A 25,895-nucleotide genomic window follows, 5' to 3' on the forward strand; every position below is an offset into this window, starting at 1 on the left:
ATTGACTGAAAGTATTACTTATGACAGGCTTAGATACAGCAGCTCAGCAGACAGTATTACACAGACTAGGTTAGATACAGCACATAAGCACAGTATCATATAGGACCTGTTACATACCGCAGACAGTATCACCCAAGACCGCTTTAGATGTTCTTGATAGTGACCTTACAGCACTGTCATCTACGTCCATGTGATTCTCCCTCCGTCCACGAAGTTCCTCCAGAGCTGATATTCTCATCTGACGCTCCTCAAACAATCGTTGCGAGAAGTAAAGCGCGGACATACAAGGGGTCACCGTGATGTGTGATTTATTGCAGAACGTACAATCACAATGTTATTACACAGTGTTGTTTTCAGGACACACGACCACAATGAAAGCACATCAGATATTAACTCTTAATGTGCTGGATAGAGTATCATTACATAGAGCAGCGGACTATTAACAAAGACGCCTTACTGCACCCGCATCCAAAACTCAACCTTAAAGGGGAGGGGTGGTCCAACTAAACTTTGTTACAACCTACCCTCTTTCCCATTCTCCCGCCCTGGCCTACATTTTTAGTGCTGAGGTTACCACCCATGAGCAGGGCACTTCCATAACTTCTATTCAGATGTAATGAGCAGATATCTACACTTCATATCATGTATTAAGTTATCATCTTTACATATAACCCCACTTTACTTATACCACCTTCTAGGAGCCAAGTCAACTTTATAGTGGTCCAGAAAAACAACACAAAAGGATAAAGGGGTATTCCTAACATGGCAACCACTTTTTCAAAATAATCAGCCCAAATTCTGTTCTTCTAAGACCTGCTGATCATCTGTGATTGCCAAGGAAGGTTTGTGCAGCTGCTCATTTTTACTGTAGTGGCCACCGCAGGTGACATGTGGTACTACATGGTGTCCATTCTAAAAAAAAAAAACGGGCACCATGGGTGCAGGGCAAGGGGAAGCTGCTTTTTATCTTATCCAGCTATGAAGCATTTCTTCTCTATTCACACCCAAAGAGACAGTACAAATTCTGCTGGCTCCTTCCTGGGTTCTGTATTCGGCTTAGCTCAACCCACTGCCAGACATGTGATCCAAGAGATCAGTTCCCACAATGCACTGCTGTCTGGTTCTGAAATTATCTTACTATCTGCGCATAGAACATAATTACATTTCAGTATAGGAAAGATGAAATCTGGTGAACGGGCCACTACCTCTTTGGCCTACAGATCACTGGGGGGCCCAAATATTGGATCATACCATAGCTGTTTATAAGTAGGGAAGGTTAGGTTGTGCAGCAGTAAACACTTGTCCTGGTGCAACAACCACAATGACCCTAACATTTTGGGATGGTATACAGTGGTATATGTATAGAGGGTGCTTGCAATCACACCTGGGCTTTGGAAAGACCTAGTACTAGGGGTCCAGGTGGGGATAGGGATTCAAGCTACACCCCTAGTGGTAAAATTGTGGTACTGGTATGTGGTGACTTTGACTCTTTGACTTTTATTGCTCCAGTTCAGTAAATGTAAAATAATAAATACACCCAATTCGGTCTTGATTTACCGTTTTGTGTATTCTGCAGTCCTATGTGCCTACATGCAGGATACAAATGGGCCCAATGTTGTCTAAGGCTGGGTTCACACCAGCGCTTGAACTCTGTTCGGGGTTTCCGTACCCCCCAACTGAAACCCTAAGGCTGGGGTCACACGGGGATTTTTGGATTGGATCTTGACGCGGAGGCCGCCTCAGAATCCGGTCCAAAAAACGGCTAGCAGTGACTGGATGCTGGTGCACAAATGAATGGGCCTAGTCGGGAGGGGAATGTTGCGCCGCAGTAGATTCCGCCGCAAAATCCGCGGCAAGAAAGGGTAGGTTGCTTCTTTTTTCCGCAAGCGGGAAGAAACGTTCGCGGAAAAAGGAAGTGAACGGCTCCCATTGAAGTCAATGGGAGGCATTTTTTTTGACCGGATTCTGAAGCAGATTTCGCATCAAAAATCCCCGCGTGAACCCAGCCTAATGCAGGTACAAACCTAGCGTAAACTTGCAGAACAGAGAATAACATACGACTGCAGGATCAGACTACACAGGGTTTGTTTGTAGTCTGTAACCATAGAAAGATATTTCTACACTGAATCTCTACATAGGAGATTTTTAACCAAGGTATTTGCAAAGTTGTTTTTTTTTTTTTTTATTTTAGAGGGGCCAGAGCAATAAAAATGGTTTCAAAAGTCTAAAAGATTTGTAATAGTCACCGACTAATCCCTAAGCATGCTTCACTTTGGCTTGTAGTGATGCGTTTCCCTGAATCACTCCTTGGTGCAGTCTGGCACATTAACAGTGATAATAAATATATATATATTTCTGTCTTTATAATGTTATATACATAAGTCATTATTGCAACAATTAAAAAACTTTAGTAACACATTCTGCAATTCTGAAGCACACACATTCTATAGAGGGGGCTAAAAGAGTAACAAAAGAGGGCTAATAGTGATTATCCAAGCTTGGGGGGGCCCAGTTTGTTGCCCCCTCCCTGGGGCTACTGAGTTTTCAAGTAAAGAAAATCAAACACTAAAGCGTTGCTGGTGAGTGTATGAAAATTACCAATTACAGGGGGGCCCTAAAGGGGTTGTGTTTTATAAAATTCACACCCACCACCCTAACATGAGTAGGTGAGTAGGGGTACACTGTTCAAGACTCTCATCGATTATCCAGAGTGGTTATAAAGAAGGTCTCTGAAACTGGAGGACTCGACATGTCCAGGAATCATACGGACAGCCCATTGGTTTCACTAAGAATGTTGTAATACTTCATTTGTCCTGTGGTGGCACTGCAGAGAACCAGAACACTTGTCAGATTACCCTGTAGACTACTGGTGTCCCAGTTGTAGGGCATCCTGTTATAAGCGCAAGGTTATAAAAAGATTCTTGTGACGAAGAAGGATTTCCAAAATGGATAATGCCTTTAAAGGGATCCTATCATTAAAACTAATTTTTTTATCTGCCTAACACGTATGAATAGCCTTAAGAAAGGCTATTCTTCTCCTACCTTTAGTTGTCTTCTCCGCACCGCTGTTCGGTAGAAATCCCTGTTTGCATCGGTATGCAAATGAGTTCTCTTGCAGCACTGGGGGAGGGCCCAGCGCTCAAACAGCACTGGGAGGCGTCCCCAAAGCTGCGAGAGAACTCTTCAGAACTCTCCATCTTCTTCAGGAATGGGTTTTCTTCGCGTCTTCTTCTGGCGGTGGCTTCAAACTTCTAGGCCTCAGGCAACTGATTGCGCGTGTCTTCCGGCCACAAGAAAATGGCCGCTTACAATACTGTGTAAGCAGCCATTTTCTTGTGGCCGCCGGGCATGCACAGTTGGCTTTGCCCTAGGCTTGAGGCCTAGAAGATTAAAGCCTCAACTGGAAGAAGACCCGTTCCTGAAGAAGATGGAGGCAGTGCTGGAGAGTTCTCTCGCAGCATTGGGGACACCCCCCAGTGCTGTTTCAGCGCTGGGCCTGCCCCCAGTGCTGCGAGAGAACTCATTTGCATACCGACGAAAAACAGATTATATACCGAACGGCGGTGCAGAGAAGACATCTAAAGGTAGGAGAAGAATAGCCTTTCTTAAGGCTATTCATACATCTTAGGCAGATAACAAAATTAATTTTAATGATAGGATCCCTTTAAGGAAGCACACACGTTATGGAAAGTTTGTGGGTACTTGTTAGTCCATCTTGGTTGAGTGACCTGGATTGACGGATTCCATTACAACTTTATAAGAAAGATGGCCTGTAGGTGGTTTGGTCAGGTGACTCCTCTCAACCAGTCAGAAAGAAGGACAGGCTGATTTGCATACAATGGGTGAGATTGCTAAAACTGTCCATAGCAACCAATCAGATCGTAGCTTTCATTTCTCATAATGCTTTGAAATTTGAAAGCCGTCCTGTGATTGGTTGCTATTTTATAATTCTGCCCTGGTGTTCTCTTCCTTATACTCCCCCTATTGGACACTTTGGGGTGTTTCGGTGGATTCTGTTCCTAGCTTAGTGTTATTGGCAGTCTTGATATCTGTTCCTTCCTTTTCACTCACTTTGTAGATAAGACAAACGTCTTGAACTGGTTAGAGCATTAGGCTCTGTTCACACTGGTGTTAAAACACCTATTGCAGCCAAAAATTATGCAGCCTGGAGAAAGTTTGTTCTTGACAAGGACCCTTTATAAGTCAGTGGGGTCACAGCTTGGAATGAAATGATCTCTTACATCACCATGGGGTGTTTTATGACACCAGTGTGAACAAAGTCTTATGCAGTGGTCTCGGGAAAAAAAAAAAGCAAAACTCACATCAGAGCAGACATGTCAGCCGCGCTCGCTGACCGGATTCCGCACGCTCACACAACATCTGTTTGCACATTTGCATCGTTCCTTAAACTCGTAGAGTTCGTTTTTTTGAGAAAAGCAAAAAAAATTAAAAAATTTGGGAGACGGATGGAAAGGCGACCGATACCCCCTCCCGTGACAATCAAACAAAACAATGATCTGGAAGCAAAGTCTGGGCTGCAGCGCTCAGTGAGGGTTCAGTCTTTGGGCACCTTAAAATTGTCTTTCTCCTTGCGGATTGCGGCCATTGTAGAAATCGGGTTGTCTTCGCCCGCATGCTGCTGGACAGATTTCTCCCTGTGGGTCAAAGAGCAAATACCATCAGAACAGTGCCCCTCATCTCCATAGGCCATAGGGCACAAAGACTGACATATTTTAGGGCTCAGATGATCCCACAAATCCATGTGCCATTCCCTTCCCCCTCGGTTTCTGGACTAGGCATAACCCAGTATATCACTTCTGCCTGCAGTGTCCCTATTAGTAGAGATTTTGCCTACCTGACCCTCATAAAGGGGTTAAATGTAAACTCTTCCGCCAGCGTAGAGGGGATGGTGGGTTCTCCATTGTTGTAGGTTTCCTGAAAGGTAGAATAAAGAACCCGGGGTTAACTCTTGAAGAATGGAATAGGAACCTTAATGAATAGACTACCAGGACTATAACTACGACAACTGACAGCCACTTTCCATAATGCATTACCATAAGCAATAAGTCCCTATGCTTTGGATAGGTCATCAATATCTGATCAGTGGGGGTCCAATACTCTGGACCCTCACAGATCAGCTGCTTGAAGGGGCACTGGCACTTCTGCTTCACAGGCCATGTCACATTTGTCACAGGGCCCGTTTGCAACTTAGGCCTATTCAAGTGAATGGGGCTTAGCGGCAATTCCAAGCACGTCCACTATATCGCACTGTGCTGAATGCGGTGGTCTGTTTAGTAGGGGTCCCAGGTGTTGGCCCCATTGACAGCCAGAAATGTCTACCTCCCCTTACTTTAGCCCAGTCCCCTTCTTACTTTAGCCCAGGCCCCTCTAACTTTAGCCCAGGTCCCTCTGTAATTTAGCCCAGGCCCCTCCTTACTTTAACCCAGGCACCCCCATACTTTAGCCCAGTCCCCTTCTTACTTTAGCCCAGGCATCCTCTTACTTTAGCCCAGGCCCCCCCTTACTTTAGCCCAGGCCCCTCCTTACTTTAGCCCAGGCCCCTCCTTACTTTAGCCCAGGCCGCTCCTTACTTTAGCCCAGGCCGCTCCTTACTTTAGCCCAGTCCCCTTCTTACTTTAGCCCAGGCATCCCCTTACTTTAGCCCAGGCCCCCCCTTACTTTAGCCCAGGCCCCTCCTTACTTTAGCCCAGGCCCCCCCTTACTTTAGCCCAGGCCCCCCTTACTTTAGCCCAGGCCCCTCCATACTTTAGCCCAGGCCCCTCCTTACTTTAGCCCAGGCCCCTCCTTACTTTAGCCCAGGCCCTTCCTTACTTTAGCCCAGGCCGCTCCTTACTTTAGCCCAGGCCCCCCTTACTTTAGCCCAGGCCCCTCCGTACTTTAGCCCAGGCCCCTGCTTACTTTAGCCCAGGCCCCTCCTTACTTTAGCCCAGGCCCCTCCTTACTTTAGCCCAGGCCCCTCCTTACTTTAGCCCAAGCCCCTCCTTACTTTAGCTCAGGCCCTTCCTTACTTTAGCCCAGGCCCTTCCTTACTTTAGCCCAGGCCCTTCCTTACTTTATCCCAGGCCCCTCCTTACTTTAGCCCAGGCCCCTCCTTACTTTAGCCCAGGCCCCTCCTTACTTTAGCCCAGGCCCCTCCTCACTTTAGCCCAGGCCCCTCCTCACTTTAGCCCAGGTCCCTCCTCACTTTAGCCCAGGCCCCTCCTCACTTTAGCCCAGGCCCCTCCTCACTTTAGCCCAGGCCCCTCCTCACTTTAGCCCAGGCCCCTCCTCACTTTAGCCCAGGCCCCTCCTTACTTTAGCCCAGGCCCCTCCTTACTTTAGCCCAGGCCCCTCCTTACTTTAGCCCAGGCCCCTCCTCACTTTAGCCCAGGCCCCTCCTTACTTTAGCCCAGGCCCCTCCTTACTTTAGCCCAGGCCCCTCCTTACTTTAGCACAGTCCCCTCCTTACTTTAGCACAGTCCCCTCCTTACTTTAGCCCAGGCCCCTCCTTACTTTAGCCCAGGCCCCTCCTTACTTTAGCACAGTCCCCTCCTTACTTTAGCACAGTCCCCTCCTTACTTTAGCCCAGGCCCCTCCTTACTTTAGCCCAGGCCCCTGCTTACTTTAGCCCAGGCCAGCTTCTGTTTGATGGCCTCATTTTTAGGCTCCACGTGGCGTGCAAATTTCAGGTTGTTGATTGTATATTCGTGTCCGCAGTAGACTCTCTATAGGGGGGAGGTATAATGTCAGACACAACGCCACCATATTCAATCAGTCTCAGAAAAATGACATTATTAGGAGTTATTACTGTCTCTGGAGGAAGTCGCCCCAATATCTCGATCAGAGCCTGGTACATTTCCTCCGCTGTCCCTTCAAAGAATTTGCCACAACCGGCCACAAAGAGGGTGTCACCTAGAAGGAAAGCCACAACTCTCTGATCCAAGGGTAGAGAATTCAGACATAACAGGCAGATCCATGATTCACAGATGTGGTCATGTGACCCATCATATAGAAAACATATTACAGAATAAATCTGTCTCCGTGTGCTCACTAGGCCCCTCCTGCATGCTTGGGGTTGGCGGCTTACCTGTAAAGACAGCTGGTGGTTCGGAGGAGTTGGGCTTTGTCACGTAGTAGCAGATATGACCAGAGGTGTGACACGGGGTGAAAAGACACTTGACATGGAGGGACCCCACCTAATGACATACAAATAAGAATTAAAGGGGTTGTCCTGCTAAGTGTCATACCCCTGGGGATCCAAGTGCGAGGTCCCCCAGCTATGATGATACCCCTGTGAATGAAGCACCAGTGCACTTGCATGATCTGAGCGCCATTCACCGCTATGGGGCTGCCGAAACTGTAATCCCCTGCAAACCCAGAGCAGTTAATGGAGCGACGATCACGCAAGTGCATTCACATGTAGGAGACATGAAGGACTTTGAGCCCCCTGTTTGATTCCTTTCTGGAGGATCCAGTGGTTGGATGCTGAGCGGTGTGACAATGACAACGGTGTGTAATAGGACAATCCTTTTAATCTGACACAACCCAAAATGGAACAGACAAAAATTCGAAGCGTGCTTGCTTAGTGGTCATAGCAGAATTCTGATGCAGTTTTGCAAGTTATATGAATGAATCTGATGAATTAGTGAATAACTTATAGTCTATGAGCAATGTGCAGAGTATGGGGCAGGTACTCACCTGAAACGTCGTCAGATGGGAAACCCTCTGGGTCACTGCTCCAACCCTGCTGTCTCCTCCATAGACTTTTAACCCAGGAACCATTTTGACAAGTTTCTCATTGCCTCCTGCATGGTCCCTGTTTATAAAATATGACACATGTGCATTATATTCCGCAGGACTAATATAACATAACATAATATATTAGCTAGGGCTAGGGGTAGGAAAATTTTGGCACTCCAGCTAAAACTACAACTCCCAGCATGCATACTTGCTCTGTTGTTCTTGGCACACCCATGGTAGTGAATGGAGCATGATGGGAGTTGTAGTTTCACAGCATGTGGAGTGCCGAAGGTTGCTGACCCCTAGGTCCTATATATTCACACCACACTGGTCTCTGTACAACCACACGTAGCCCAGGTATACCCATACTGGTCCCCATATGTACTCACTGCTCTCTGTATATACATTGGGCCTGTATGACCTTACTGAAACCAGGTATCCGCACTGGCCCCTGTATACCCATACTTGTTCCTATATATACATGGACCCTATATACACACAGAACTCCAACAGCCATCGATATATACATACAGTATAGATGTCATCATCCTTCTTCCTTTATGTTTTTGTCCTACTGCTCTGCCTGTGTAAGTGTGCTGAAACAGTGGAGTAACTTGATGCTCCTCCTGGGTCCCAGTGCAAAATCTGTAACGGCCCCAACTACCATGTGCCATACCACTGAAGACTTTTTATGTGGCACCCTCCTGGTGCCAACTCTGCACCCCCTGTAGCTATGTTTCTGTGCTAAAGCAACCATAACAGTACAATGAATTGCACCCTACCAGTGATGGTGTGTGGTGAGGACAGATGTCAGGTTCACGCCATGTTTCTTCACTGCTTCAACCACCTATAAACAAGAAGAGAGAGTAACAGATGAATGCAGGATCAGACTACACAGTGTTTGTTTGTAGTCTGTAATCATGGAGACACAATGGCCTGCATAGACAAAACAGGAGATTGCTAATCCAGGCTATTTGCAATGCTGCTGTTAAATGCATTGGATAAATAAGAAAATGGTGGCAAAATCTGAAGTGCCCCTACAGACCTTCTATAATAGACAGTCTGCAACTGAGGCCAATACGTCACAGACGTTACGAGTCGAGCACCTATAGTTGTGAGTCTTTAAGCCGAGAACAGTCCCAAACAGTTTATGTATGACGATCTGTACCTTCTGCGGCTGCACAGGGTCCACAATGGCGGCCTCCTTGGTCTCCTTGTCGATCAGGAGGTACATGTAGTTGTCCGTGAGGGCAGGAAGCAGCTCGATCTTCATGTTGCGCTCAACAACCAGCTTGGTCTTTCGGAAATCAGGCTCTAGTTGTTTCTTGATGCCGCTGGTCCCTAAATGAGCAAAGCCTGGATGGAGAAGAGAGAAAGAGAATGAAACCTGATCATAATCCCAATTCAGGGGAAATAGCCAATGTTTAATGGAATAATCCGGAGCGTGACCCCATGGGTGAACCCTCCTCAGAGATTTGGCCGTGACGGGTGGATTTCACCTACACCGTCAGCACATTTTTGCTTTTCTCTGACTTGGCAGTTGGGAGAGGGTTTATACAGGGGTCAGTGATGTCCGCCATAGACCTAGGCCTCCAATACAGCTCAAATATGTATAGACTGAGGTGTCAGAGGCTCAGGGTGGACACCAAGGCGGCTGCCTTTACTTGTTATAGAGGACCCGTCACCATGAAGACTTACCTCTGATCTGATCGGCACTGTCACCCTGAGCATTGTGGCCTTTTGTTTATCCAAATCCGTTCAGCCATTCCACAGATATAAACCCTTTAGCGTCGATGTGAATTAGGCTATACTTGCCAAGTGGGCGGTAACACTGTGGTTATTTGTGGGCGGAGTCTTTGTATAGTGTATTTTAGGGAATGTTACCGCCCACTTGACTAGTAGACCTTAATCAGGGTTTATATCTGTGGAATAGCTGAATGGATTTGGATAGACAAAACACCAAACTGCTCAGAATGACAGCACCGATCAGATGATGGGGGTTTCGAAGGGTGACCAATATTTGGAAAAACTACAGGCATGGAGTTTTGTTTGATGGGGTCCAGGTGCTGAGAGACTCCCCCCCCCCCCCCCAACCACTGTAAAACTGAACAATGTCAGAGACACAGACACGGCGGTGTATGATACTGCTAGCCTATGAACCCTCACAGGGCACCATTTTTTGGTCATAAGGTCACACATCCCCCTCTTACATCCACGCAGTCATACATACCCCAAAAGAGACCTCAGTGAAGGGGGACGTAGCGCGCTCCTCCTCTACTTACACTCTAATGGGAATGAGTACAGCTGCAACCTTGGACATATCCGCATAAGGTAGGTGACACATCACAGTTTTTAAAGGGTGACTACGACTATTTCTGACAAGTCATAGTGACACGTCAGACATTACAGGTTATGATTGGTGGGGGTGCCGAGAGACCCAACCTCCCTTATCTCAGGGTTCAGTGTGACCTAGACCCTTACTGAATGAAACTTCTGATACACATAACATATCACCATGACATGCAAAAAGTCTTAGTACAGGAGTTGTTCAGGATTAAATAAAACAAACACGGCTACTTTTCTCCTGAAAACAGCACCACCTCTGCCCACAGGTTGTGCCTGGTATTGCAACCCAGCTCCATACCCTTTAGTTGAGCTGAGCTGTAAAACGGAACGCAACTAGAGGACAGTTATGGACAACCCCTTTAAGTGATGCACTTTAATAATCTGTGTATTTGACGTTTCCTATCACATAGTTACATCCCGAGCTTCAGCTGTGTTCATGTCTACTGAAGAAGGAGGAGAAGCTAGCTACTTCCTCTGTCATGGAGGTCGCCAATGAATGACATGGTCCATATTCCAGGATTATACAATATTATAACCCTACAGCGTATAGATGGGGGTGAATGGTCTGCGTTGTCCGACACATCCCCGACAGATATGCAGAAAGTGACTTATACCAAATCAACAGACAATCCAACATGTCTGCACAGAGTCCGAGCCGCCACAGGAGGAGGGGTGTCCATGTGACTGTAGTCTCTAGACATTGACAAATACAAAGGCAAAGTCTATCAGGGAGTTGCAGAGCGTATCATTATATACTACATAAATCCAGCCATGAGTTAAAGGTTCAAATTATTTAAAGGAAACCTCTACCCCTATAGCAAACGGGACAGGCACAGACGTGGTTATCTTGTTTTCACCGGAAAATGCCATGTCATGATGACAGCTCAGCTTCACCATAATCTGCTCGCACGGCCAAACACACACACACAACTACACAGGTGTAGCAGAGCCGAATTGCAACATCAAACTGAGATGTGCAATGACAATCCTGTAATCCGATAATCCAGAAAGGCCAATAATCCGGCACTGAAATTCCAAATAAAATTGAATTTCACAAGATCATGTTATCTAATAACTAATACATTAGAATATCTTGTGTTAAATTTGCACCATTATACATTTTCTTATGACCGTTCGATAATCTCGCACCAGTGATGCCGTATTATAGGAAGGCAGCCATGATAACTACTATAGGACGGCAGGTGACCCTATTTCATTACCTTGACCCCTTCAGCAGCGGGTTTATCATTAACAGGGCTCAGACTGGTGACGTCATCAGACACAGGTCACCTCGTGTCACAGCAACAGCTACGAACATACATGTTGCTCCGAAACACCCCAGGCTACAAACTATGGGGCATTATCCCAATGGGTGGAGGCTTAGCACCAGATTCAGGGACCAGTCTGACCTCCTGAGCTCTACAGAGACATCAAACCCCTTTAACACTGCTCGGAGAATTCTGTTACTAGAAATCTGACACATTGATATCAATGAAAGTCTATTTAGGACCGTGGCCTCTAACCTGTGACTCGGCAGCTGTCACCAATCTACAACCCCTAGCGTGCCCGACACTCCAAGGCCCCTCACTCAGTTTCTGAAATCTCTATTCAGTCCTATAGGAGCTTCTCTTATATCTGCGAAAAGCCCAAAAAATTCAGCGCCACTTTTTAAATCACTGAAGCCACTCAATGGAAACAATGGGACCAAGTCAGATCAAAACTATTTCAGCCGGGTGTAATATGGCCACATTTTAGGGTCTGTATTACAGTCACAATATTTAGATGTTTCATATTTTTTCCTAAATAAATTTAGATATTATACCAAACTCGTAATCAGAAGTCTAGAGCTACAGGGTGACTGGCAACGATTCCGATCACACGACCACATTGCCAGGTTGCCTGTGACACCTTCACTAAAGTTAGTGGAGTTGCGCTAGAACCTAAAGGGTGCTGTGATCGTGACTTCTAGTTCATGGCACCCTCGGGGTCACAATGTGACCTGATTCACTCACATTAATGAAGGGGTCGGATGGCGTCATGGTGATCTCACGAAGTTAGCCCTAACCTAAAACCAACACAAAACGCAGCAATATTGCGACTTCCTGAAATATGTGAAATTGCTTTGTGTATTACCCCCCATCAATGTACAGAAACGTCCCGAAACAATGAATGAAGGAAAATCAACATAAACATCAACAACATACTTGGAAGTCCGAGACGCCACAATAGACGCAGGAGATCATATCCCAACCTGACACATCCCAGCTCTACAGGACTGACACATCACAGCACAATTACTGGGACAACCAGTTTAGTTTCTCTACTTTACATCTGATTTCACTTTATGCGTCACGTCTGTAATACCATCAACTGTATTCAGACATTTACTGGAAACCATCAACAAGCTTGTTCTGACACACCCCTAACGGCTTAGATGATCTCCAACAATAAAGGAGGAAATAAGTTGTATCTACATTAGATTACTATATGGAACTTGATGTGTGGATAACACTCCCCATACTGAGGATCACCAGATTTTATGCAGAGGTTAGAAGGAATGTTAGGAGATTTCAGCTCTGAAGTATTCAGAATGGTCAATGCAGTTCTGGAGTGTACTACAGGCTGTAATGCAGTAAGTAATGTCATGTATGTACACAGAGACTGCACCAGCAGAATAGTGAGCGCAGCTCTGGGGTATAATACAGGATAAGTAATGTAATGTATGTACACAGAGACTGCACCAGCAGAATAGTGAGCGCAGCTCTGGGGTATAATACAGGATAAGTAATGTAATGTATGTACACAGAGACTGCACCAGCAGAATAGTGAGCGCAGCTCTGGGGTATAATACAGGATAAGTAATGTAATGTATGTACACAGAGACTGCACCAGCAGAATAGTGAGCGCAGCTCTGGGGTATAATACAGGATAAGTAATGTAATGTATGTACACAGTGACTGTACCAGCAGAATAGTGAGCGCAGCTCTGGAGTATAATACAGGATAAGTAATGTAATGTATGTACACAGTGACTGTACCAGCAGAATAGTGAGCGCAGCTCTGGAGTATAATACAGGATAAGTAATGTAATGTATGTACACAGTGACTGCACCAGCAGAATAGTGAGCGCAGCTCTGGAGTATAATACAGGATAAGTAATGTAATGTATGTACACAGTGACTGCACCAGCAGAATAGTGAGTGCAGCTCTGGAGTATAATACAGGATAAGTAATGTAATGTATGTACACAGTGACTGCACCAGCAGAATAGTGAGCGCAGCTCTGGAGTATAATACAGGATAAGTAATGTAATGTATGTACACAGTGACTGTACCAGCAGAATAGTGAGCGCAGCTCTGGAGTATAATACAGGATAAGTAATGTAATGTATGTACACAGTGACTGCACCAGCAGAATAGTGAGCGCAGCTCTGGGGTATAATACAGGATAAGTAATGTAATGTATGTACACAGTGACTGTACCAGCAGAATAGTGAGCGCAGCTCTGGAGTATAATACAGGATAAGTAATGTAATGTATGTACACAGTGACTGTACCAGCAGAATAGTGAGCGCAGCTCTAGAGTATAATACAGGATAAGTAATGTAATGTATGTACACAGTGACTGCACCAGCAGAATAGTGAGCGCAGCTCTGGAGTATAATACAGGATAAGTAATGTAATGTATGTACACAGTGACTGCACCAGCAGAATAGTGAGCGCAGCTCTGGAGTATAATACAGGATAAGTAATGTAATGTATGTACACAGTGACTGCACCAGCAGAATAGTGAGTGCAGCTCTGGAGTATAATACAGGATAAGTAATGTAATGTATGTACACAGTGACTGCACCAGCAGAATAGTGAGCGCAGCTCTGGAGTATAATACAGGATAAGTAATGTAATGTATGTGCACAGTGACTGTACCAGCAGAATAGTGAGCACAGCTCTGGAGTATAATACAGGATAAGTAATGTAATGTATGTACACAGTGACTGTACCAGCAGAATAGTGAGTGCAGCTCTGGAGTATAATACAGGATAAGTATGTACACAGTGACTGTACCAGCAGAATAGTGAGTGCAGCTCTGGGGTATAATACAGGATAAGTAATGTAATGTATGTACACAGTGACTGCACCAGAAGAATAGTGAGCACAGCTCTGGAGTATAATACAGGATAAGTAATGTAATGTATGTACACAATGACTGTACCAGCAGAATAGTGAGCGCAGCTCTGGAGTATAATACAGGATAAGTAATGTAATGTATGTACACAGTGACTGTACCAGCAGAATAGTGAGCGCAGCTCTGGAGTATAATACAGGATAAGTAATGTAATGTATGTACACAGTGACTGTACCAGCAGAATAGTGAGCGCAGCTCTGGAGTATAATACAGGCTATAACCCAGGATCAGTACAGGATAAGTAATGTAATGAGCACGGCCCTGGATAGTGAATCAGCCCTGGGATATAACTCCCACACACTGGTCTCCTGCAGCCCTAGCCCATCAGTGACAGCTCCATACATTACATACAGTATAGGTTCAGGCTGGAGCTCCTGCCCTCTGTGCCCACATACCCACTCTGCAGCCAGCCGCAGCTCCCAGGAAGGACAGTGCGCACCACAGCCTCCTGCTGCACCCAAACATCATCCTCCTGAAGGGGCTGGCTGCACAGTGCTCTCACTGCAGGGGAGGGCCCGCACACATAGCCTGCCTTACCTGCTGACAGCCAGCCAATCAGCGATCAGCAGCGCGCTCGGCCAACCAGCGAACGCTGCCAACCAACGTGTGACGTCAACACGTCCTAGACACCACTAGCCAATCCTGAAAGAATTCTGACACATCAGAGACCAATCAAAGGCAAGAGACGTGATAGTCAAGCGGCCATTGATGTTGAGGGCAAGAGCCCCTTGAAGGAAATAAAGTAAATTTCTGTTTCTGAGAAGTGTTTTACAATGCTGGTCTGACAGAGAAGTGAAACTTATACCTTCACAACAAATATTCGACAGACAATGGACACTGAAAAGGCGGTAAAAGGGAATTGCCCTGATTAAAGATGGCGGACTTTTATTTACAAAACTTTGGTGACCCCGGGGGATGGGCGCAAAGAGCCAATCAGGGTGGAGAGGGCGATGTCTCATCAGCCAATCAGCTTTCTCCTGTCTTGATATGTCAAAGTGACATTATATTTGTATGCAAGCCAAGGTAAAGCGTGCAAAGTCCAGAGGCTCCGAGGAGAGAGGGAGGAGAGAGCTGCGGCCACCACCATTCACACTGTGACCGGTATTACAGGCGTCCTGTCACTGGGCGGGGAGGGTCACTGGTGACGTCACGTGACAGGTTGTAGAGTGACAGGAGCAGGGGGTGCCCCACACCTCAGTGCAGGTCTATGGGGTGTTTAATGGGGGAGGTTTACTAGCGCCATCTAGTGGTCATGTTAGGAACATATAGGCTCTACTTGCAAAGCATTCTGGGACTAAGTCTAGGGCTGCTGATGTGAGTTTTGTGCAACTTCCATCATGTCATGTATCTGTATTGGACCCGCAATGGAAGTCCATAGTGATGTCACAGTACAGGATAAATACACACAGTGATGTCACAGTACAGGATAATACACACAGTGATGTCACAGTACAGGATAATACACACAGTGATGTCACAGTACAGAGATAATACACACAGTGATGTCACAGTACAGGGATAACACACACAGTGATGTCACAGTACAGAGATAATACACACAGTGATGTCACAGTACAGAGATAATACACACAGTGATGTCACAGTACAGAGATAATACACACAGTGATGTCACAGTACAGAGATAATACACACAGTGATGTCACAGTACAGGGATAATACACACAGTGATGTCACAGTACAGGGATAATACACACAGTGATGTCACAGTACAGAGATAATACACACAGTGATGTCACAGTACAGGGATAATACACACAGTGATGTCACAGTACAGGATAATACACACAGTGATGTCACAGTACAGGATAATACACACAGTGATGTCACAGTACAGGGATAATACACACAGTGATGTCACAGTACAGGGATAATACACACAGTGATGTCACAGTACAGGGATAATACACACAGTGATGTCACAGTACAGGATAATACACACAGTGATGTCACAGTACAGAGATAATACACACAGTGATGTCACAGTACAGGATAATACACACAGTGATGTCACAGTACAGAGACAATATACACAGTGATGTCACAGTACAGGATAATACACACAGTGATGTCACAGTACAGGATAATACACACAGTGATGTCACAGTACAGAGATAATACACACAGTGATGTCACAGTACAGTATAATACACACAGTGATGTCACAGTACAGGATAATACACACAGTGATGTCACAGTACAGAGATAATACACACAGTGATGTCACAGTACAGGGATAATACACACAGTGATGTCACAGTACAGAGATAATACACACAGTGATGTCACAGTACAGGGATAATACACACAGTGATGTCACAGTACAGGATAATACACACAGTGATGTCACAGTACAGGATAATACACACAGTGATGTCACAGTACAGGGATAATACACACAGTGATGTCACAGTACAGGGATAATACACACAGTGATGTCACAGTACAGGGATAATACACACAGTGATGTCACAGTACAGGATAATACACACAGTGATGTCACAGTACAGAGATAATACACACAGTGATGTCACAGTACAGGATAATACACACAGTGATGTCACAGTACAGAGACAATATACACAGTGATGTCACAGTACAGGATAATACACACAGTGATGTCACAGTACAGGATAATACACACAGTGATGTCACAGTACAGAGATAATACACACAGTGATGTCACAGTACAGTATAATACACACAGTGATGTCACAGTACAGTATAATACACACAGTGATGTCACAGTACAGGATAATACACACAGTGATGTCACAGTACAGGGATAATACACACAGTGATGTCACAGTACAGGGATAATACACACAGTGATGTCACAGTACAGGGATAATACACACAGTGATGTCACAGTACAGGATAATACACACAGTGATGTCACAGTACAGAGATAATACACACAGTGATGTCACAGTACAGGATAATACACACAGTGATGTCACAGTACAGAGACAATATACACAGTGATGTCACAGTACAGGATAATACACACAGTGATGTCACAGTACAGGATAATACACACAGTGATGTCACAGTACAGAGATAATACACACAGTGATGTCACAGTACAGTATAATACACACAGTGATGTCACAGTACAGTATAATACACACAGTGATGTCACAGTACAGGATAATACACACAGTGATGTCACAGTACAGGGATAATACACACAGTGATGTCTTAGGGCTCGTTCACATCTGCGCCCGTTCTCCATTCTGTAAGTTTCCGTTTCCTGCACAAAACTGAGCAGGAGACGAAAACCTGCAGGACTCTTTCATACCCATTCATTTGAATGCGTTTTATGCTCTCCGCTGCAAAACCGTTTTTTTTTAAAATCGGACACAGAGTCGGACTGCAGTATTTTGTGTCCGGTTTAAAAAAACCGGTTTTGCAGCGGAGAGCATAAAACTCTCACCGGCGCACACTGCCGGACCCTGTCTGACAGCTTTCCGTCTTCTGCATGTGGAAGACGGAAAGCTCAGAACGGACTCCGGGCGCTCGTGTGAACCTAGTGTTAGTGACATTGTAGTAAATCACCAGTCTGACACACTCTATAGCGGCTTTAGTCATTCAAAACAGACACACACTGAGCAGGTTCCTCTGGCAGTTCCTACCGTCACACCGCGCTCTTATTACTTGGCCATTGAATTTCCTCCTTACTTCACCTCTTGTGCCCCTTCCACCATTTGTATGATTTCTCGTCACTATGGCCACCAGCCTTTGGGTATTTGTCTCCTTACTGATGTTTGTGACTTGCTCCTGTCATCTGGCAGCCATGAAACGTCTGGTTTTCCATTACCCTGTTATGGCGCCATTTTATATACATAACAACAATATTACACACATACCTTATGGGGTAAGAGACCCCCTTGGTTGTTTTGCCCCATAGCCGATGCATGCCGGCCATTCTGGTAGCCATACCCTTGCGTAGACTTTAGCCCTGTACCACGGGTATGTTTTCAGCATATGTTATGTGTTTTACCTCACAGCTCGTAGCGGTGGATGGACCATGAAGGTGAAGGTCATTTCCGTCTTGGACGACAACTACATGTACCTTATTATAGAGGAGCATACCAGGGACGCCATTGCGGTTGACGCATCTGTTGCTAAAAAAGTAGGTACCATCCAATATACAGGGGTCACACAGAGGAAAAATGTCTGAGGGGGAACTGGGCCTTGTTTCCCTTAGTAAACAATTAGAGACCACCTTTCAATCTGCCAACATAGTCCACAGAATGAAAGTTGAGCAACAGGATGCCAAACACAGAGGCCTAGTCAAGTTTACACCGAAAATGCCACATACGCAAGCAAACTCCAACGCCGTGAATCTACCGCCATTCATCTCAGTATTACTCTGTCGAATAGTGCGGTATAATGTAATCAAGAAGTTAGGAGGCCACTACAGGCGAAAATCCCAATAGGAACTCACTGGCGGCCATTTTGGTTGACCACAACACTACACCAGCACTGTGGCCCTCTTATTCTCAGGATCGGTGGGGGCCCGAGAGGTCAGATCCAACTGACCCGGTGCACCCTATTGATAGGCTATCCATTTGGGATAGGAATACCCTACAGTATGTTTAACCATGGGGCATTTGGTGTGTAAAAGGGATCGGTCGGCCTTAGCGGCCCTTGACATTAGAAGACACTTCTAGGACGGTAACACCTTCTTGCTTTACTTGCAGCTACTGGACATTGTGCGGAAAGAGAACGTGAACCTGAAAGCCATACTGACCACGCACCACCACCTGTAAGTATGACCCTGAAGAATTCAGTATGGCTGCCATTTTCCTGCCAATAATACAGATGACATGTCACTTGGTGGGGGTGCGCCAGCTGGCTCCGCCATGTACAATACAGAAGGGGCCAATACTGTTATGTTTTTTTAAAGGGACCATTCCCGGGGAAATTCAGACCTTGTACAACAGTTTCCCGAGCTGCCCGTGTATGGCGCAGATGAACGGATCAGGGGATTAACGCACAAAGTCATACACAACCAAATCTTAAAGGTACATCTTAAGAGTACTGTACTGATACATTGTGACAACCTGCAGCCATGTGAAAGAACAACTAGGTCTGAACAGGTTTCCATCCTCTAAATGTGACTGAAATGTCTCCACAGTTCGGGGATATCAATGTGAAATGTCTGTTCACCCCGTGTCACACGTCAGGTCACGTCTGCTTCTACATGTGGGAGGACGGCTGCCCGGACGCCCCCGCACTGTTTTCAGGTAATTTGGTTGTTCCGTGACTGACACAGGGGACACAACCAGAGAGAAAACATTGATTTTCTAATAACCGTGTTCATTTATTCTGCAATGGAAATCGATTTTACAGAAATTTTCATACCATGACTTATTGCATGTCCATTCTCTTCCATCAGGTGACACCTTGTTTGTTGGAGGCTGTGGACAGTTCTTTGAAGGGACAGCTGAACAAATGTACAAAAATTTGATAGAAACTCTGAGCTCACTGCCCCCTGACACGGTAAATCCCACAATGACACAGGGAGTAATGTATGTCAGAGCGCAAATCTCACAGAACACTATTTCTATAGAGTTGTCTGACAGCAGAATAGTGAGCGCAGCTCTGGAGTATAATACAGGATAAGTAATGTAATTTATGTACACAGTGACTGCACCAGCAGAATAGTGAGCGCAGCTCTGGAGTATAATACAGGATAAGTAATGTAATGTATGTACACAGTGACTGCACCAGCAGAATAGTGAGCACAGCTCTGGAGTATAATACAGGATAAGTAATGTAATGTATGTACACAGTGACTGCACCAGCAGAATAGTGAGCGCAGCTCTGGGGTATAATACAGGATAAGTAATGTAATGTATGTACACAGTGACTGCACCAGCAGAATAGTGAGCGCAGCTCTGGAGTATAATACAGGATAAGTAATGTAATGTAATGTAATGTATGTACACAGTGACTACACCAGCAGAATAGTGAGTGCAGCTCTGGAGTATAATACAGGATAAGTAATGTAATGTATGTACACAGTGACTGTACCAGCAGAATAGTGAGCGCAGCTCTGGGGTATAATACAGGATAAGTAATGTAATGTATGTACACAGTGACTGCACCAGCAGAATAGTAAGCGCAGCTCTGGAGTATAATACAGGATAAGTAATGTAATGTATGTACACAGTGACTGCACCAGCAGAATAGTAAGCGCAGCTCTGGAGTATAATACAGGATAAGTAATGTAATGTAATGTATGTACACAGTGACTACACCAGCAGAATAGTGAGTGCAGCTCTGGAGTATAATACAGGATAAGTAATGTAATGTATGTACACAGTGACTGTACCAGCAGAATAGTGAGTAGTGAGCGCAGCTCTGGAGTATAATACAGGATAAGTAATGTAATGTATGTACACAGTGACTGTACCAGCAGAATAGTGAGCGCAGCTCTGGAGTATAATACAGGATAAGTAATGTAATGTATTTACACAGTGATTGTACCAGCAGAATAGTGAGCGCAGCTCTGGAGTATAATACAGGATAAGTAATGTAATGTATGTACACAGTGACTGCACCAGCAGAATAGTAAGCGCAGCTCTGGAGTATAATACAGGATAAGTAATGTAATGTAATGTATGTACACAGTGACTACACCAGCAGAATAGTGAGTGCAGCTCTGGAGTATAATACAGGATAAGTAATGTAATGTATGTACACAGTGACTGTACCAGCAGAATAGTGAGTAGTGAGCGCAGCTCTGGAGTATAATACAGGATAAGTAATGTAATGTATGTACACAGTGACTGCACCAGCAGAATAGTGAGCACAGCTCTGGAGTATAATACAGGATAAGTAATGTAATGTACACAGTGACTGCACCAACAGTATAGTGAGCGCAGCTCTGGAGTATAATACAGGATAAGTAATGTAATGTATTTACACAGTGATTGTACCAGCAGAATAGTGAGCGCAACTCTGGAGTATAATACAGGATAAGTAATGTAATGTATGTACACAGTGACTGTACCAGCAGAATAGTGAGCGCAGCTCTGCAGTATAATACAGGATAAGTAATGTAATGTAATGTATGTACACAGTGACTGTACCAGCAGAATAGTGAGCGCAGCTCTGGAGTATAATACAGGATAAGTAATGTAATGTATGTACACAGTGACTGCACCAGCAGAATAGTGAGCGCAGCTCTGGGGTATAATACAGGATAAGTAATGTAATGTATGTACACAGTGACTGTACCAGCAGAATAGTGAGCGCAGCTCTGGAGTATAATACAGGATAAGTAATGTAATGTATGTACACAGTGACTGTACCAGCAGAATAGTGAGCGCAGCTCTGGGGTATAATACAGGATAAGTAATGTAATGTATGTACACAGTGACTACACCAGCAGAACAGTGAGTGCAGCTCTGGAGTATAATACTGGATATGTAATGTAATGTATGTACACAGTGACTGCACCAGCAGAATAGTGAGTGCAGCCCTGGAGTATAATACAGGATAAGTAATGTAATGTATGTACACAGTGACTGCACCAGCAGAATAGTGAGCGCAGCTCTGGAGTATAATACAGGATAAGTAATGTAATGTATGTACACAGTGACTGCACCAGCAGAATAGTGAGCGCAGCTCTGGGGTATAATACAGGATAAGTAATGTAATGTATGTACACAGTGACTGCACCAGCAGAATAGTGAGCGCAGCTCTGGAGTATAATACAGGATAAGTAATGTAATGTATGTACACAGTGACTGTACCAGCAGAATAGTGAGCGCAGCTCTGGAGTATAATACAGGATGTATAAATCTGAGAAGGTGGAGGTTCTTCTTTAACCATATAGAGATTATTGTCCTGTTCTTTCTTTCTCTCCACAGAAGGTGTTTTGCGGACATGAGTACACTGTACGGAACCTGAAATTTGCTCTCAAGGTGGAACCAGACAATGAACATGTTAAGGAGAAGCTGGCCTGGGCCAAGGTGAGTAAATAACCTGGATTGGTACGTGTCAGCAACTTGCGCCTAAAACTGAAGTAGCTGATATTTGCAGGATTGTATTATATACACTGGCTGCAGCCCTGTGTCCGGCCTTCTGGTCAGACGCACAGTCTGATGGTTTCATGCCTTGTATTTTCACCTAGACTCTGAACTATCACATTGTTTAACCCTTAAAAGAGTCAGGGTCTTGGTATCCTTGCTCCTTTGTCCCCTAGCTGCTTGATAAAGAGTAGTACCAAATATCGATAGGGATCCTTCAAAGGGGGCTGTCACTGTCCCGACTGTCAGAAAGGTGATTTCAGTAGGAAAGCCACTGTACTTAGGCATTTTAACTTTGTGTTCTGTTTTCCAGGCTCGAGATGATGACGATATTCCCACCGTCCCTTCCAGTCTAGAGGAAGAATTTCTGTATAACCCCTTCATGAGAGTGAGGTGAGCAATGCAAATGAACGACGAACTGACTTCACATATAATCTGGAAAATCCTATCATTTATATCATGTTATTGAAACTTCACTGTATCCGTTTGCGTGAAAATCCGTGAAAATCAGGTCTGTACTTCGACCATGCTATGATGCTGGGAATCCCTGTCTGCCTGTGGCTTGTCTTCCCCGTAATGTATATACTGACATGGTGCAAGCACTCCATTGCAGTCATTGGAAAGCCCAAATACGTTAAAATGCGTCTGTGGTCCAATAGGGCACCTTGTAGGGAGCAGCAGGGGTCTGACCACATCCATGTTTTCTGACCACATCCATGTTTTCTGACCACATCCATGTTTTCTTCTGCAGGGAAGAAGCTGTTCAGAAGTTTACAGGGAAGACGGACCCAATTGACGTTATGAGAGTTTTACGTAAAGAAAAGGACGAATTTAAGAAGCCAAAAGATCGACTGCCCATCCCAGCTCTCCTGGCCTATCAGTGGGGTCTCCTGAACCAGTCAGCGGCAGCTCAAAAATAGACATCACATGCAAAAGTATTGATGTAAATGTAGCAGAGGTTAGAGGGGATTTCCAGGCAAACCTGGGGGGCTAAAATAAAATCAAAGCGATACTCCCCTACCCTGGTGCTTTGTTCTGATGTCGGGTCCCATGCTCAATTTTGTATCAGGCTGGAAGTGAAGTAGCTCAGGTGGCCGCTGCGACCAATCACTGGCTTCAGGAGTCACATGTTGGGTATCGTGACATCACTGCTATGTCAGTGTGCCCAACATGTGACTGTTAAGACCAGTGATTGGTCACCTGAGCTACTTCACTTCCAGCCCAGTCAGAGCCGACACAGCGTGTAACAGTGGACCAAAGGAAAAGGAGTAGGCGAGTAGCTTATTTTTTTAATTTTTTTTTTAACCCACCCCAAATTGCCCCAATTTCTAGTTTGCCAGGAAAACCCCTCTAACATTTTGCAAGATGGGTTTACATAGGATTGCAGGTGAAAAGGTAATGTTAAACTCAGCTCTGCTACATCCCTGATAAGTATCTTCTAGTAGCTTTCCGAAATAGTCTACAATTGGTCTATGCCACTGTTGTTGGGGGACGGTCATGATGACATCAGCCTATTGTTTGGTGCTCATTCAAAAAATGTGTCCTGTCCCCTGAAAGACCTCCAACTCTGCATTCTGTAAGTCACCCCATCCACTGATTTTGGCACCGCTGGAATTTCAGTCAATTATACTGTATCCTGTCAAGTGGGCGGTCCCTGTATATAATCCTGCCTGACACCGCCCACTTGACAGTAGACCGTAGAATTGTTCTAAGACTAACGGCACCGATTGCTCCAGAATGGTAAGGACTAGAGAAAGAATTGTAACTGCTCCAGAATTAGTGAAGCGATTGAATAATGCAAAGAATGGAGGTGATGAAAGGTTCCCTTTAATGGTGACTGTAAGATTAGGTGAAATTGTTAAATGGTCTTATTATGGGGGAAGGGGCCTGGACACAAGAGTATATTAGATTTTCTGGATTATGGGATAGAATAAAGGCATTACATGTTTACTTCTATGTTCCTAGAAATGGGATTGTTCTAAGCAGGCCTACCAAAGCTTAGCGGTGTGATTTAGGCCTTTATGGATGTCCTGACGTCACACGAGTACACCCCGGCCTGGGGAAATGTTATACAGAATGCACTGAAATAATGTTAAAGGGGAATTTACATTAAAATGCTAAAAGGTTTGATTTACCTTAGTTACTTTTAATAAAAATCTGATTAATAAAGTCATATCTGACAGTCTGGTTGCTATGGATACAATGCCTGACAACTGCAGCCGTAAATGGTGTTGTCCAGCTGTATGTCTCCAGTAACTAAACAACAACTCAAGCCTTTAATGGGAACATTGAGGCATTGCTCCATCTACCCTTGCTATAGTAATCAGATTTTTGTTAATACTTTTAGTTTGGGGGGATCTGTTTAAAAATTTGCACTTTTTTGGACTGGAGGGGCGGGGGTGTTGGGGGTGTTAGAAGAGTACTGTAACCTAATGCACTAGTGATTTGTAACCGAGAGGCTGAGAGTGGGCAGATATGGACCTCAAGTCATAATACTCCTATTGTGCATGTCAGAACCTGAATTAATATTTATTATGTCACTTATAGTTTTTTTTTTTTTTTTTTGGGGGGGGGGGGGACTTTAACCTTCTAAAGTCTGATAAAGAGTATGTATATAATTGTCATCTTCCCAATAAATTACCTCCATTTTCTTTCATTGTTTTATTAATACCCATTTGACCGTATGACCATGGGCCCGTGTATGGGTCTGTGAGCCCGGGACGGGTTCTGTTCCTGTCCATTTTGCAGCCCTGGATCACTGAAGAAATTCAATGAGTGTGTGGAAACACTGGCAGGACACAGATACCATACATGTGCTGGTCTACACGGACCTGGTATATATACACATTTGTGTGCAAGTAGCCTTAGACCTCCAAATATAAAACAACTTTCCCTGTCGTCCCACCAGCGGCACAATACGGGGAGCCTTGTGCCGCTGTTGGGACTAAGGGTAAACAGATTATCTACATAATCATTCATTCCACAAATGAATAGTGCATGTGTATATATAAGACTGTAATTTTGCTTGTTAAAGAAATTTGTTTCACTATTTATCATGAGTTTGTTTTTTTTTTTTACATAGAAGTCTATGGAAAGGGGAAGAGAGGAAGCTGCTGGGATAGACACACGACTGCAGCTGCTAAACTCTGCTACACTGAGGCCCTATTCACATCTGCGTTCTGGTTTCCTTTTGGGGAGCCCACCTGGGGATCCCCTTAACAGAAGCCTATATGCATTAAAAAGCAGTTACCTGGGAAACCCGCAGACCTCATAGACTATAATGGGGTCCATGTGGTTTCCTACAAGCAGCATTTTTCTCTCTGCATGATTCATGCAGAAACCACATGGACCCCATTATAGTCTACAGGGTCCATGTGGTTTCCTTAAGTAACCACTTTTTAATGCATATAAGTTTCCATTCGGGAGGTCCCAAACCGGACTTCCCGAATGGAAACCCAAAACCAGATGTGAACCAGGCCTCCCAGATTCCCAGTATGGGAACTCTTCTGACACTGCCGTATCTTTCAAGATAAGACTACCACTGCATAGTGGCAATGAATCA

The 25,895-nt window shown here is 44.9% G+C and overlaps 2 protein-coding genes across 2 annotated transcripts; one reads left to right on the forward strand and one right to left on the reverse strand.

Annotated features, from left to right (window-relative positions):
* Positions 1-291: 291 nt before the first annotated feature.
* Positions 292-14,795, reverse strand: LOC142217306 (hydroxyacylglutathione hydrolase, mitochondrial-like). The gene is given in 9 exon segments (XM_075285502.1): positions 292-4,655; positions 4,856-4,935; positions 6,624-6,725; positions 6,809-6,912; positions 7,088-7,196; positions 7,699-7,816; positions 8,523-8,587; positions 8,909-9,096; positions 14,666-14,795. Coding segments are annotated over 9 exon segments (996 nt in total). The 3' UTR covers positions 292-4,555.
* Positions 14,796-15,277: 482 nt separating this feature from the next.
* Positions 15,278-23,409, forward strand: LOC142217409 (hydroxyacylglutathione hydrolase-like protein). Its single transcript, XM_075285639.1, has 9 exons — positions 15,278-15,371; positions 18,299-18,423; positions 18,995-19,059; positions 19,201-19,318; positions 19,432-19,540; positions 19,693-19,796; positions 22,175-22,276; positions 22,647-22,726; positions 23,085-23,409. Exons 2-9 carry the CDS (start codon positions 18,319-18,321, stop codon positions 23,251-23,253), a joined length of 852 nt encoding a protein of 283 aa, XP_075141740.1. The 5' UTR covers positions 15,278-15,371; positions 18,299-18,318; the 3' UTR covers positions 23,254-23,409.
* Positions 23,410-25,895: the final 2,486 nt, after the last annotated feature.

This window comes from Leptodactylus fuscus, chromosome 8, assembly GCF_031893055.1.
Source record: "Leptodactylus fuscus isolate aLepFus1 chromosome 8, aLepFus1.hap2, whole genome shotgun sequence".
NCBI classification, from domain to species: domain Eukaryota; kingdom Metazoa; phylum Chordata; class Amphibia; order Anura; family Leptodactylidae; genus Leptodactylus; species Leptodactylus fuscus.